This window comes from Elgaria multicarinata, chromosome 2, assembly GCF_023053635.1.
Source record: "Elgaria multicarinata webbii isolate HBS135686 ecotype San Diego chromosome 2, rElgMul1.1.pri, whole genome shotgun sequence".
NCBI classification, from domain to species: Eukaryota; Metazoa; Chordata; class Lepidosauria; order Squamata; family Anguidae; genus Elgaria; species Elgaria multicarinata.
Genome location: NC_086172.1, coordinates 125,845,119 through 125,861,129, shown reverse-complemented (window position 1 = coordinate 125,861,129; position 16,011 = coordinate 125,845,119). Strand labels below are relative to the sequence as shown.

Genomic DNA, 16,011 nt, shown 5'->3' with positions numbered 1-16,011 from the left:
TACTTTGACTTCCCCCCCCCATTTAAGTCCATCTACTGGGGGCTGCCATTGTTTTTGTAGCAGTGGAGGAGCAGGGGGCATTTGTTTTCCCAGTCAAAAACCTCATCACATGCTATGCTGGGCAAAAAATATACAGAACTCCCTGTAGTTGTTGCTCTACTTGGCATTTGAAAGGGAAGAAGTCCAGCAGAGATCCCCAGTACCTAGCTTGTCACAGGCCATGGCTAGACCAGGCCTATATCCTGGAATCATCCCTGTGCATCCAAATGACACACAGGGGATCCTGGGAGCAGGCAGGGATGACCCTTCCATTTGCCTGGGATAATCCTTAGGTCTAGCTAAGGCCTCAGTTGTATGTGTTTGGAAGATGTAGTACACAACAGTTTTCAAACATATCAAAATGCATAGTTTACTAATGATGCGGGACATTTACTAAGCCTATGCAGGATATTTTAAAGCAACTTTTATTTTTATTTTTATTTTAAGAAATAAAGTTGCAACAGTGCAGTGTTTCTCTGTATTTGCAGGAACATTTTTCTGTCAAGCAGCCCTGAAACAGGATCCCCGTCTTCCTTCTCAGCCTTCCCCAACCTGGTGGCCTCTAGATGTTTCAGATTTCAAGACTCATCAACCCCAACCTGCATTGCCAGTGATCAGGAATGCTGGGAACTGTAATCCAGAACAACCAGAGGGCACCAGGTTGGGGAACACTGCTTTAGTGTTCTGCCCCATCTAGTCCTCTGCTTGCTGCAGGCATAATGGAAGCTTTATTTGCTACATTACAGCAACCAGACATTTGGCTGGTGGCAAAGAGAGCAGCAGATCTCCTGAACTTCTTTTGCCTTGGACTTCTTTAGGAATCCATCTGGGTGAGCATCTGGCAGTGCTACTTTTAAATTCACGTCCTGCTTCAGGCTTGAAAATGACACAGTCTCTTTTTTGAGCACTGTCCACAATCTGAGCTGTGTCCACATATATGTAAAGAAATGAGCAGGAAGATATTTGTAAGTGATATAATTGTGGCAGCAAACAAGATATTCTCTTTTCTCCACCTCCTCCCTATCCCAGGTTGCTGCAAGGAAACAGTTCTGGAGATTTAGGCTGCAAATCCGTACCTACCTACCTGGGTGCAAGGCCCATTCAACTCAATGGGACTTACTTCTGACTGGATTGAGATATATAGAATTGTTCTGAAAGGCTGAAATCCTATATACACTTACAACTTCCACTGAAGAGAGTGGCACTTCCAAATAAACATACATTTAACTGTACTATGAATTGCTAGATCTACTTTACTTCTTCGTAATGTAGAGTTGTGGCATTTTTCTTTGGATGCCCTTTATTAAACTTGTTTTCAAGTTATATTTTTAAACTTTCTCAAGAAGACCATTACACTGAAGGGAAATGTTGCTGCATCGCAGTAAGGAATGCTAACAACATAAAGTGCTAAAAGCGGAACCATAGTGTGTGTGAGAGAGTCCTCCAGTTTGTTCTGACCTTGTGTAGCTTTTAAGTGGTGAAGACGCCTCTCTATTATTGGAGGATCCTAGGTTTTACAAAGCCAGTACTCCACTGCAAGGATTTTTTCAGCTTATCCAGAAATGGGTAATCGCTTGTAAAAACATTCACAAGGAGCGTCAAACGTTCCAGTATTCACACAATTTGAGCTGAGCTGGAAAACCCAATTTGAGCTGAGTTTAAAAACATCCTTGTTTATAATACCTCTCAGTAACTTTTCAATTGCATCCCAGTCCAGCCTTCCCCAAGCTGGCACCCTCCAGATGGATTGGACTACAACTCCCATTATCCCCAGTGGGAAGATGGGGATTGTAGTCCAATCCATCTGGCAGGTGCCAGCTTGGGGAAAACAGTAGCCTATGAAGTGGAGTAGGGGGGAGCAGTACCACATGTGTACATAAATACCTCTCTCCCTATAACCCTGCCGAAAGTTGCCATAAATCATACTTACTTTTACAGGGGTCACGTATCATCTGGTTATTATTTTCAGTAAAGTTTATTTAGTGTTAAAGCCCATTGGACACCAGATGCTTTTGCATTCCTTGGGCCAGGCAGCTGTCCACCTGAGCATCTGTGTTCTAAATAGCCGTATAACCTAGTAGCTCCCAGGTGCTTGTTTATTGCTTTCTAGAACAACCTTTATTAATCTGGTCCCTTCCAGGTTCAAGTTCCAACATTCCCAGCACACATGGCCTCACCCTACGACAGCACCAGGTTGGGGAAGGCTGTTCTAGAATATCCAAGCCCTCCTTTTTGTCACTTTCACCTAGATCTTTATTCTCTTTACTTATTCACTTCTCCAGGGTGGAGATTATTGGGGAGAATTTGAACTTCAAATGGTTGTGTCATTTTTAGAACTTCCCTTTTCTTCTCTCTATCTATTTGTCAATTCATTTCCACAAAAGAACAGATAGTTTCATTGAAATCTCAAGCCCAGGTTTTAAAAGGTGGTGAGGGATTTTTTAATTTTTAATTTTTTTTGCAGGTTCAATCTGTATGCACCTAATCATGCAGTGTGCTGTGTAATCAAAGTAATTGCACATGCAAATTATGCATGAGAGCAGCTCTCCTAATGTGGGCTTTAATATCCCCATACTGTTAACAAGAGAACTGAACGGTGTGAAAGCAGCTTTTCTTATTTAATTTACATATTTATTTTCAGCTGTTGGCAATACATTCGCAAGGTGCTTTTTATTGAAAAAAATGGCTCTCTGGTGAGTCTCCCTGCATAGGGGACACAAAACGCAGCTGAACTTTTTATCTTGCTCTCTCATCCTGAACAATGACTAAGAAACAGGAGGGTTACTGCTTCTGCCTTTCACTGAAGAAACAGGAAGCTGGCTGTAGCTCAATGGTTGAACACTTGCATTGCATGCGTAAGGTCTTGGGTTCAATATTGGAAAAACCTCCAGTATCAGAGGCAGTAAGCCTATATACACCAGTTACTGGGGAATATGGGCAGGGAGGTGCTGTTGCACCCGGGTCCTGATTGTGGGTTCCTGGTTGACAGCTGGTTGACCACTGTGTAAACAGATTGCTGGACTAGATGGACCCTTGGTCTGATCCAGCATGATTCTTCTCATGTTCTTAGGCTATGCTGGCTGATGAGACTTGGAGGCCAAAATGTCTGGAGGGCCACCCATGATTTACAGACTCCGGGCTCAATTACCACCAAGACCAAATGAGCTAGGGAAGAGGCGGCTGTGCTTTCCTCCATTGGTTCTGCAAGCTGAGCCTTGGGGTTTACTATTAGAACGCTCAGTGCTTTCTTCTCAACAAGACAGTGAGGTAGGATTTAACAGGGACTGTAGCTCAGTGGTTGAGCACCTGCATTGCATGCAGAAGATCCCAGGCTCGGTCCCCGGTATCTCCAGCTAGGGGGCTGGGAAAGAATCCTGCCTGAAACCCTGGAGAGCTGCTGCCAGTCAGTGTTGACAATACTGTGCCAGATGGACCAAGGGTCTGACTCAGTATAATGAAGCTTCCTGCGTTTCTATGAATTGTTAAAGCTCCGTCACACCAACATTATAGTCTGCTGTCGAGGTGATTTGCATGCAAAGGACTCATATGACGCCGACTATGTCCTGCTGTGATTGTAGTAACACCCCCTTAGCGACGTATTTTGGCTCACGGAAAGTCTGGTTCTCCGATAATGCAAAAGCACACCGCTCAAACTTCAGTGTGGCATCCATGAAAGCAACTACGCCCTCACTCAACTTTTCCTCTTTCATTTCTTTACCTTGGTCTGTGGGAATTAAATGATTCTGGCCAGTTAAAAGCACTGAAAGCTCTGAGGGCTGTTTGACATATGCATGCACACAATTTGACTCTTCAGTACCTAAAGATTTATAGTGAAGTGGCTCCATTTATAGTATTTATCCCTGGGGTGATAGAAAAGTTTGGTCTGTGGAGTTTGAACTGTGCAGGGTCATTCCAGCCTTGATGAGACCGGAATGTTTAACTTTCAATACCTTAGATCTGTATTTAAGACCCAGCTCACACATGTAGATTGCTTTCTTTAAAACACACACATACACACCTGATTATTGCAAATCAAATATGTTTATTAGGCAACCTGTGTAGGTTTTAGCTGCAATTACAGTAACCTGATTAGCTAGCTGAATGTATGAACTAACTTCACTGGAAAGCCTTCCATTTGAGGTGATTTTGATATGTAAGCTCTATCTTTGATTCTGCTATCAGTGATTCACAAGTGCAAAACACCACATGAAGTGTGGCAGCTAATGTATTTGCATTTGTCCCCAAGTCTCACCTCATCCATTTCATCCACTGGGTAGCCCTGAGAAAGTACATATCTCCCAGCTCAACTTACCTTATGGGATTGTTGTTTTGGGGGTAGGGTTAACGGGGGGGATTGATACCTCATCTGCTCTTTCCCCCATGTGGCACTTTCTAGATGTGTTGGACTGCAACTCCCATAATTCCCAGCCAGCACCATTCTGGCTGGGAATTATGGGAGTTGCAGTCCAAAATTTATTTATTTATTATTAAATTTATATGCCTCCCCACAGCCAAAGCTCTCTGGGCGGTTTACAAAAGTTAAAAACAGTGAACATTAAAAAGTATTCAAAATTTAAAACCATCAAAAATATAAAAACAACGGTATAAAACAACAGTATCAATTTAAACAACAACAGTTCTGGGGTCCATTAAAAACAAACAAACTTAGCATATGTTGTTAAATGCTGCTAAATGCCTGGGAGAAGAGAAAAGATAGGTACCAGATAGGGCAAGGCTGCCTTAGGCCATGGCTAGACCAGGCCTATATCCAGGGATCACCCCTGTGCATCCAAATGACACACAGGGGATCCCGGGAGCAGGCAGGGACGACCCCTCCATTTGCCTGGGATAATCCTAAGGCCCTATTCTCTTATCTCCAGAAAGCTAAGTCTAAATTAGAAAAGGAAATACATAACTAGGCTTTCTGAGAGCATGGCAGAAAGAATATGTCATGTCTGAATTAATCTGTGTAATGCCAAGGTGATGTGTTATCTCCTTCTGTCCTCATCTATCCCAAGGATGTCTGATATGGATTTGTGATTTTGATACAACAAAATCAATTCTCTCCCCTTTTCTCCACTTTGTCAGGCCTGGTTTTGTTCATTTGCAGTCACTGCTCATTTCTTTTCTTCCTGTTTTCCTTGTCATTATATATCCTTATCTGAAAGCTTTTTTTTTAATGTATTTTATTGGTTGTTGTTGATATTAGCGAGATTGTGCCCTGCTTTGAGGAAGAAGTGAGTGACACAACATAGTGATAAAACTGCTATTTGAGATGCACCTGTCAACACTGGTAACATTAAGATGCTTCCTGGGACATACTCAGAGCAGCAAATTCTTTAGCTATTTGAGACATCTCCAGTGTATGATTATACATGTATACCATTTAACTCTGACCATGTACATTGCATTCCTGGAAACTCTTCTAACTGTGCTACTGAATGTTTTCAAAGGCAGGAACGCCTGATAGAAATGCCTAACCACTAGAGCCTGCAAATGAGTTATTTAAATTCAGACTCCAGAAAATTATAGTTATGCCATTGCAGTTGAAGTAACAGGAACTGGGCTTTGAATCTGCTTCTCAAAATGTGATGCTAGACTCTTGAAAGAAGCTTGGGGAGCACAAATACCTTTTTATTTTTCCTCATTCCACCCCATTTTGTGCACCTTGATGGTGGAAGTGTGTGTGTGTGTGTGTGTGTGTGTGTGTGTGTGTGTGTGTGTGTGCACAATGTACATTGATGGTGCTATATAAATAATAATAATAATATGTGTGTGTGTGTGAGAGAGAGAGAGAGAGAGAGAGAGTTATTTGATTTTCTTCCTCAGGCACAAAGTGTCTTGGGCCAGCTTTGATTAACAACTTGTGCTCAAGGTACACTCACTTATTTTTTCCTCACCAGAATCCTTTTTTTTGTTCCCTTCTATAACTTCCCTGAATTATAGAGCATGGCAACCATATGGTGGTTGTTCTTTTCCATTTTTCAGCTCTGGGATGAAAATGTGTACTGATAAACACCAAAAGCCAGATAACACACACATACAGCATTTGGGGGGATTCTTTCAAAGTAGTTAAAAAAAAAAACCCCTTGCCTGTTCAGGTTGATTTAATGTGTGTGAGTCAATATTGTGTATATGCTTGCCACAAGTCTATGTGACACAATCATTCATGGATGTTCTTCTGAATCCTGGGCCAGTCAGTTGTTTCACACTGATGCAAAGTATGTCAACAAATAAAATAAAAAGACAAGCACAATTTGAATTAAACCTCCCAAAGCATTGTGGGAATCAGGCTTCTCATCTGCTAATCTTAGGGTTAACTAGACTAATGTAAACCTACTGCATCAAAATTTGAGAATCCTTCCTCTCCTCTGCATAGTATACCAATTTTACAGTTTTGCATCTGACGAAGCGAACAGTGTCCACAAAAGCTTATGCTAAAATAAATAAATTTCTTAGGGCCTTCCTAGACCTGCCGACTTACGCCGGCAGGGAGGCGGGGCTGAGGCGCGCTAACGTTAGCGCGCCTCCCCCACGCTTCCAGACGGCGGAGCTGCAGGGAGGACACAAGCCCTGCGGCGTCCGCCATTTTTTGTTTTTGTTTAAAGGGGCCGCGGGTGGCCCGAAGACTCCGTGAAGGTAAGGGTTTTGTTTTTGTTTTTTTAAACGGGGGGGGGGGGTGAAGGATGGGAGGGTGGGTGGCACGGGGGGAGGGCGGGTGCGTTCGCGCCACCGCCGCCCGAGCAAGCAGCCGAGCAGCGCTTGCCCGGGCAATGCCTGGGATGGCTCGCCTGCTTGCTCGGGCGGCGGCGGCGCGATCGCACCCGCCCTCCCCTCGTGCCACCCACCCTCCCATCCTTCGCCCTCCCCTCTCTTCCCCCCCCCCCCCCGCGGATGGGCACAGCGCTCCTATGAGCGCTGTGCCAGGTCCGCAGCTTTTCGCGGCTCCTCGCGAGTAAGCGAGGAGCCGCGAAAAGCCGCGAAAGTCGCTAGACGTTCCCCAGCTCCGGCCTGAGGCTGGAGCTGGGGGAAAAGCGCGCCATAAGCGCTTATGGCGCGTTGAAGGAGGCCTCAGCGCGACCTGCCTCCGGATTTCCCTGTGCGTCATCTGGACGAACAGCAGGGAAACCAGGTCAGAAGGCGCGATAAGGCCTCGTCTAGTAAGGCCCTTAGTCTTTAAGGTGCCACAACTAGACTCTTTATTGTTTTTGCTGCAACAGGCTAACACAGCTACCCTTCTGGAAATAATTTTACATGGAACTTCTCTCATTTTAGATTAGGACAGAGGCATACATCACCTTTGACTATGAATTTATGTGGGGAAATATAAAGTAAATATAAATAGGGCCCATAATCTGGATTTTTGTTATATTAAGTAAAGATGCTGCTTCTAATGGTATTTTTACCCAAGTTTTAAACTGCAGCATTAGTGAATAGTTCATTGTGTTTCATTTCCCCCCCACAAATGTACTGCTTGCCAAAACCTTTCTAGTGATGCCTACATAAAAAGAGTGAAAAGATGGCAATGACATCTGTGCCAGCTGATGCCACCATTCCCAATAGGCACTTAGAGCCTTAAATCGGGCCCCAGCTCTCAAGGAAAGAGATGCAAGTCTTCCTTAAATGACTGATCTTGGGAACCTAGGGAAGTTCCTTAACAAACTTACCAGCCAAACACCTGGATATGTATAAGAAGTCAATGCTTGAATTTATTTCCTTCAGTCTCATACTTCTCACTTCTCTCTGTTTGTTTCAGATTCTTAACCTGGAAAGAAGACGGTTGCCTCTGTACAGTGGACGTTAAGTCTTGTGTATGGCGTGGTTAAGGTTGCAACCTGTCACCTCAGCCTTCCTCCGGTTTGGGCTCATTACCTTCGTGCTATTCTCACATGGTTTACAGGTGGATGCTGGCACGGGGACAGACTCATCCAGCATAGGTCAGAACGCCACATGCTCAGGTTCTTCTGAGTGCAAGGAGGGTGTCATCTTGCCAATATGGTACCCAGAAAACCCATCGCTGGGAGACAAAATTGCCAGGGTTATTGTTTATTTTGTGGCACTGATCTACATGTTCCTTGGAGTCTCTATCATTGCTGACCGTTTCATGGCGTCCATAGAGGTCATTACCTCACAAGAGAAAGAGATTACAATAAGGAAACCCAATGGAGAAACTACAACCACCACCATCCGAATATGGAATGAAACTGTTTCCAATCTGACCCTCATGGCTCTCGGTTCTTCTGCTCCTGAGATCCTTCTGTCATTGATAGAGGTATGTGGTCATGGATTCGTTGCTGGTGATCTGGGGCCTTCGACCATAGTTGGCAGTGCAGCTTTCAATATGTTTATCATCATAGCCATCTGTGTCTATGTCATTCCTGATGGTGAGACTAGAAAGATAAAACATTTGAGGGTTTTCTTTGTCACAGCTGCATGGAGCATCTTTGCATATATCTGGTTGTACATGATCCTTGCAGTCTTCTCTCCAGGTGTGGTCCAGGTATGGGAAGGCCTGCTCACTCTGTTCTTCTTCCCTGTTTGTGTCATTCTGGCTTGGATAGCAGACAGAAGGCTGTTTCTCTATAAGTATATGCACAAAAAGTACCGTACTGACAAGCACAGGGGCATTATCATTGAGACTGAGGGGGATCACCCCAAGGGGATTGAAATGGATGGTAAGATGATGAACTCCCACTTTTTGGATGGAAACCTAGTGCCTATGGAGGGGAAGGAGGTAGACGAGTCTCGCAAAGAGATGATCCGGATCCTCAAGGATCTGAAGCAAAAGCACCCAGAAAAAGACTTAGACCAGCTGGTGGAGATGGCCAACTACTACGCTTTATCTCATCAGCAAAAGAGCAGAGCGTTCTATCGGATTCAGGCTACTAGGATGATGACTGGAGCAGGAAATATCCTTAAAAAGCATGCAGCTGAGCAAGCCAAGAGGAGCACGAGCTTGCATGAGGTGCAGCTGGAGGAGCCAGAGGAATTCATGTCAAAAATTTATTTTGATCCTTGCTCCTACCAGTGTCTCGAGAACTGTGGTGCTGTCCTCCTCACTGTCGTTCGGAAAGGAGGAGACGTGTCCAAGACCATTTATGTGGACTATAAAACAGAGGATGGCTCTGCTAATGCTGGAGCTGACTATGAGTTTACAGAAGGAACTGTTGTTTTGAAGTCGGGGGAGACCCAGAAGGAGTTCTCCATAGGGATCATCGATGATGACATCTTTGAGGAAGACGAGCATTTCTTTGTGCGCCTCAGCAACCTACGGGTGGTCGAGGCAGATGAACCTCCTGAGCTCAACAACTTGCCATATCCCAAGGCCATACTGGACTCTCCCTGCGTGGCTACTGTGACTATCTTAGATGATGACCATGCGGGTATCTTCACCTTTGAGTGTGATGTGATACATGTAAGTGAGAGCATTGGGGTAATGGAGGTGAAAGTCCTTAGGACATCTGGTGCCCGAGGTACAGTGATAGTCCCCTTTAGAACAGTTGAAGGAACAGCGAAAGGCGGTGGAGAGGATTTTGAAGATGTTTATGGGGAGTTGGAGTTCAAGAACGATGAAACTGTGTAAGTACCTCACTTTAATTGTTTCAGCATCAACTGTTTTTAACTCCAGAATTTTCTTTCATCACAGGAAACCTTGGGCAACATGTAACAGTCTGTCGTCTCTCCCTTTCCTCTAGCCTCCATACTTACCTCTTCCAGGCAAGAACCCTACAGCAGGATCTAGACTCTTCTGCTCTCCTCCTAGAAGTGAATAAATGTGGTTACACATGTTTTTGAAATGGCCTAAACATCACATAGGACTTATAAAAATTATGAGGGGCTGAATTCCAAAGCATGCTAGGGCCTTGATGTAGAAGAATCTTGCTCATGTTAATTGCCAGATGTACATGCCATTAATAGATTGAAAGAGATATGGCTGCAGGAGCAGGTCTTTGGTCAACAAACTCTGGATCTATCTTACTGGTCCATCTAATCCATTTCCATGTCTACCCCCAACAAATGAAATACCCTTATTTACCTGGGAATTTCTTCCATCTCCGGATCCATACAGCAATTTTTCCTGTAAACAAAATCCTCTGTTAGCCAAGTCCACTTGAACAGCACCTTCTTTTGTCAGAGTTTGGTAGCATGCCCACTTTCTGTTGCCCCTTCCTTTGATCTAAACCTTTGATCAACAAGATACTACAGTTCTAGTTGGAAAGTGGAGATGCTCAGAATCAGCGAGATGCTTTCAGTGCAATCATCTCTTTCAGCAAAGCTCAAGTGATATAAACTCATTTGATATAAACTCCTCCTGAATTTGTTATACTTTTCTCTTTATAAGATGCTTGATAAGTCAGCCTGCTGAGAGGTTCTCTGCTTGTCCTGCCTCTTTTGCTTCTACTGTGGCTGTCGCTGCATTAGCAAATGCAAGTTAAAAAGCCTACTGGCCCTACACTTGTTCAGGAAGGGGCAGGCAGCCATAGCTTGGGGGCAGAGCATAGGCTTTGTGTGCAAAAGTTCCTAAGTTCATTCCCCAGCAACCTCATTCATGAGTAGATGTGCAAAAAAATGTACAGGTCAGGGAACTGAATTGGTTCTATTGAAGAGATCACACATAACAGTGAAATCCTTGAAGACCTGGTATCTAGGGATGATTGCACAGAATGTTTTTCCTTAATTGGTAAGGAGCAAAAGATTGGGTTTCGCTCAAATTATATACCATCCTGAGTCTTAAAAAATGTTCATCCTGGAAGGAACAAGGGGCTAAAATGGTCTCTGAACTGAACTTCAGCTCTGTGAGAAGCAGATAGATCCTGCCACCGGGTCTTGCTTGTTGCGTCTGTAATTCCAGTATGGTCAAAGTTTCCTCACCCTTACTTTGGGAGGTGGGCTGGGAGAAATGATTTCTCTGTTTGTGGATAGGTGCCTCAGCATAATCCTAGTCTCCTGTTACTGGTTGAGTGTGAATTTGATGGGTGTCTAATGTCGATGTACTACTCCTCTATCCTGTAAGCGCACTCAGACACCGTAGTCCTGTTGGAAATGCACAACGATGCTTGTTGGTTGGTTGTGCCAGTGGGAGGTGGTGATTAAAGTGGCCTTTGTTTTCTTCTTGTTTTCTTCTTCTTCTGGTAAAGAAGGGGTTAACTTGATTATCCTTCCTTTATTGCCTTTATTGGATTTTGGTTCTGCCCTTTTCTTTCACTCCTATATCTTGACCACTTCCCTTCTAATCTGGCTTCTCCCTTTCTTACTTCTTTCCTCCTCACTCTGCAATGAGGTTTGTTTCTTTTTATCTCCAGAAGCTGAGATGACTGCGTATGGTTTTTTTTTAAAAAAAACTTGGAATAAAGCTTTTTACCATTTTCTTTTTCACCTTAACCATAAGTCTTGGCAGACTGTTTATTGCAACTCCCATCTGCGAACTTATCAAACTATTTTCATATTAACCACAACTCCAGCTATTTCTGACCAGCTGTTTTGAACTGCTGCAAGGATCATTCAGCTGATGTCCACTGGTTTGCTCATATCACCTCTGTAGGTGCTGTATCATCTCCCTGTCATGAAGCACGCAACGGAGGCTTGAATCAGACCTGGCCACAGACGACAAGCCAATCCCATCAGCCGTTTATCAATCTGGGGCTTAGCAAAGGCCTACTAACCTAGGCCAACAACCTTAATGCTGCTGCCCCCTGCCCCACCCCACAGGCTCTCATCTGATTGGCTTGTAGTCACAAGGTCCTGGGCAGCAGTAATGGCGCCCTCCACAGATCTTTAATACTTTGAAGCCTTTTTTCACACAGGCGGGCCTACCTTCTACTGATGTCTTTAGGGATATTCTCTCTTAAAGATAATTCATTTACTAGTTTAAGAGCCAAGTCTGCTACACTGATGCAGTTCCAACACTGCCTTGAGTATGCCCACAAAGGGCCAAAGGCACAACGACATCTCTTCAGCAGGACTTGCGCTGTCACCACGATGCCTTAGAACCTGCGAAATGAAGTCGTATTTTCTTTCATAATTGATTTTTAAATCTATGTTGCTTCTTCGGAGGGCACATATATCAAATCTTTCTTAAATGGCAGCTTTCCAAACATAGGAACTCCTACTGCGGAAGGGTCAGAAGTGAATTGCATGAATCTATTTTTTTTCCCCTCCTTTGTCCCACATTGGTCACAGAACACGGGGGGAAAAAAGCTTTGTCGGTACAAATCAAGTTAGTAGTCTAAGTGCCTCTTCTCTTTCACCTCTGCCACCCATAATGCAGTGTGTGTGTGTGTGTGTGTGTGTGTGTGTGTGTGTGTGTGTTTAGAGAGAGGGAGAGGGAGAGAAAGGTTGGTGTAAAGTGGCACCACAGCAAGACAACAAGGAGGCTTTGGATCTGCTGTGGATGCAGTCTTAAGGTAAACTGTATAAGAAAGATACAAAGACGAACAACAGAGTATTAAAATATATTTTAAGCTAAATGTTTTGGCTTCTGCCCTCATCATTAGCTCCAGTTTTTTGGTAAGAATCACAGATTTGTGGTTATGGAATCCTGTTCTTAGGTCCATTGTATTTTCCTTACATATGGCTTATGGCATCTATTGAACTCACTTTGTGGTAATGTTGAATGACTTGGAATATCAAGTTATGACAATGGTTTTCAGGTTCCACGTCATGGAGCCCCAGGGTTCCTTGGTTTTATATTAGGGTTTCCTTGAGGAGAAGACCAGTAAAGACAAGTAAGCTTCCTAAAAGGCAGCTTACTGGCCACTATCGATCTTCTGCAATGGACAGATTCAGGACAGCAGTAGAGCCCAAATAGTCCTGTAAAAGGGCTGTGCCCCTATAGATGTAAGAAGAGCCTTGATGGGTCAGGCCAAAGGTCCATTAAAACCAGCCAGATACTTATGGGAAGACCACAAGTAGGGCATGAAGTCAGCAGCTTACCACCCACGCCCAGTTGACCTCCATTGTTTCCACTGGCAAGTATTTCTGAATACAGGAGTTTGATTTACCTGTCATGGCTAGATAGCTGTTGATAGATGCATCTTCCATGAATTTTTCTAATCTCCTTTTAAAGCCAGCTAAGGGTCAAACTACACAATGACAACCCAGCGTATGGGTTGAGTATGGGTTGTCATTGAACATGGTTTGTTGTTGGATCATAGGTTGTTATTGATGCATGGGTTGTCACTACATTTGAACTGTGCATTTGAACATTTTAACTTTGGGTTGTTAACCACAAACAACTCAGAAAGGTTTGTTGTTGGGTTGTGAACTCTGACTTGTTTGTCATTAACAACCCATAGTTGAACTATAATGCAGGGTTCACATTCAACGTGAACCCACTACTCAGTGACAACCCATGATTCAGTGAAACCCATACTCAACCTGTACTCTGGGTTGTTGTTACATGCGAAGCAGGTCATTATGTTAATTACGTAGAGGGCAGCTCCCCCTCTTGTTTTGTTTACTATCGAGTAATTGAAGCCTAATCCAGCTCAGGACCACCACATGCAAGGAGGGGATGATGATGATTTCAATTTATGAATCACTCTGTAGTTGAGGTTCTCAGGGTGACCTGCATAATAAAAACAAATACAAGAAAACCAGTGATAAATCACATACTTTAAAATAATAATAATAATAATAATAATAATAATAATAATAATAATAATAATTCCGTCTCTAGCTGCTCTTCTTCAAAACTTCTCCCCAGACATGGCAATAAAAAAATGGGGGGAAACCTCCATTTCCCCCTGGAAATCAAGTATCTGAAAACTATTGAGCTATGTATGAGAAGCCATTTTGTATTCTATACAGAAGTGTTGTGTTTTTCTCATTTCCTTCAACTCTTTTGATTTCAGTGCAGAAGTAGACTGATATACTTGCCCTTTTCAGGTCAATGAGAATTTTGCAATTGGTTTCATATGTCTTTAGCCCTATGCAGGTGTTCTTCTCCTCACACTGTTTCAATCACATGGGGAGTGGGGGAACAAGGATGTGCTAGCTACCTCAGATGCTTAAATGCTGTTCCCAGTTGCCAGCCCTTGACCTTTTCATGCACTGGGGATGAAGGTCTGCTCTCAGGAGCCTGCTGTATTTGCGTAGGGCTCCCTGCATGGTTTAGATCCCTGTTTGTGCAGGGTTCCAAAGCGCATGAGGAGACTACACAAATATAAAAGGTGCAGATGTTCACCTTCCAAGGTGTGGAGAGGGGGGTGATGTTGGTAATGAGGATGTGACTGAGGGGGCCCAGCTAGCTGTTGTATCCATGCTCTTCCCTCATGTGAGGAGGAGAAGGGTGCCTGCATAGAACTTGGTTTGTTACTTTTTCTTGTACTTTGGTGCATATGTGAGTGATATTGCAGTGCCATATAGCTTTAAAACTTTAGCTCTTGAAGTGACCAGGCAACAGTTCCCTAACTTTGAAAATAATGGTCATGGTTCAGCAAAAGCTTTTAAAATGTTTAACTGGGAACAAACTGGGCCATTAGCTTGCTAGCTGAAATGACCGATGCTGATGTTTTGCAGAAAATCTGTGTGCTCTTTCTACGTGCGTTGTGTTTGATTCATGTTCTATATTCAAATAGTCTAATAATTTATATGGAGAAAACAAATTTTCAGTGAAGATTTCGGAGGAGAATATTTATTATTATTTATTTATTTGAGAAATGCTTATTCTCCTGAGAAGGAGCTGCTGAAAGTGGCTTGCAGATGATTAAAACAATGACTAATAATTAAAACATCAAATTAAGAGCTGCAGTCTACACATAACTCCCCCCCCAAACCTCCACAATCAATAAATACAATCATTAAATATAGTAATCCACAGTTTTATTCAGTATATATGTTTTTTTACTGTGGGACATGATGTCACTGTGATTTATTAAGGGAAGATGGTGGCAGATAACGTGGGCCATGCTGTCTATGAATTATGGGAGTGGCAGTCCAACACATCTATTTTCCTCTTTTGATTTTCATTGCATACTTCCATCATGAAACACTTCACCATGCATACTGGTTATGTATTGTCTGGGGTGACTTGAGAGTATCAGTTGTGCTGATTCTATTTTAATAATTTAGTATACTTATATCCCACCATTTTTCCATGGAACTCAGAGTGGTGTACATGGTTCTCCGCCCCCTACATCCCCGCCCCTGAATTTTATCCTCACAACAACCCTGTGAGGTAGGTCATGTGAAGTACGTCCATGTTGGCTGGGAATGATGGGAGTTGCATTTCAACACATTTGGAGAGGCTGGGCTTAGAGGTAGTGGCTGGTCCATGGTCACCCAGTGAGCTTCAGGGCTGATTGAGGATTTGAACCTGGGCCTGCTCAATTCTAGTCTGACCACACTGGACCTCACATAGACTGACTGAGGACGGTGCTTGTGACTTTCGAGAGATTAGAATTAGGCGCCGTTTCAGGAATGCATGGAGTCAGCCTGCTGAAATGAGACACCCTGACAATTGCTTGATCAAGAGACGCCATGGGCTAATCTTTACCCTCTTATAGCCTGTGCTGACAGGTGCTGATTGGGAATACATGCCACCTGTCCATGTGAAGGACAAATGGCTTCCCATCATGGGTGGGGTGGAGGGAGGAGACTGGCATGTGAAAGGAGTTGTGTGACAACTACAAAGGGAGGAAAGTCCCCGAGTCCCCAGTTATCCATGGCTTGAGTGAAATATGTCAACACTATAAGCAATGAGGGTTTTTAGCATTATCAAGCCCTTGATGAAAAGGCAAAAAGACTAAAACCTCAGGTCGTACTTTTAGAGATGGCCCAGAGTATATGAAAATGGCCCTTTCTGGTTTAGGCCAAACAACCACTGTATGATTGGCTCCAGTTCTGCTACCCTTACTCACTGGAGTGAGGAAGCACTTTGTTATGCATCTCAGTGACATGTAACAGTGGTGAGGTCTGTCCGCAGATGTTTAGAAATACAGGCAAAATGCTCCTCACCTATTTCTGCTATGC

At 43.6% G+C, this 16,011-nt stretch overlaps 1 protein-coding gene across 4 annotated transcripts in view; it reads left to right on the top strand.

Moving 5' to 3' along the window:
• The window catches only part of SLC8A3 (solute carrier family 8 member A3), a 214,962-nt gene that overhangs the window by 33,593 nt on the left and 165,358 nt on the right, over window positions 1-16,011 (top strand). For all 4 annotated transcript variants that reach the window (XM_063117601.1, XM_063117602.1, XM_063117599.1 and 1 more), the window contains exon 2: window positions 7,796-9,618. In XM_063117601.1, coding sequence (XP_062973671.1) covers window positions 7,853-9,618 — 1,766 coding nt within the window. In that variant the 5' untranslated portion in view covers window positions 7,796-7,852. The remainder of the gene's footprint in view (window positions 1-7,795; window positions 9,619-16,011) is intronic.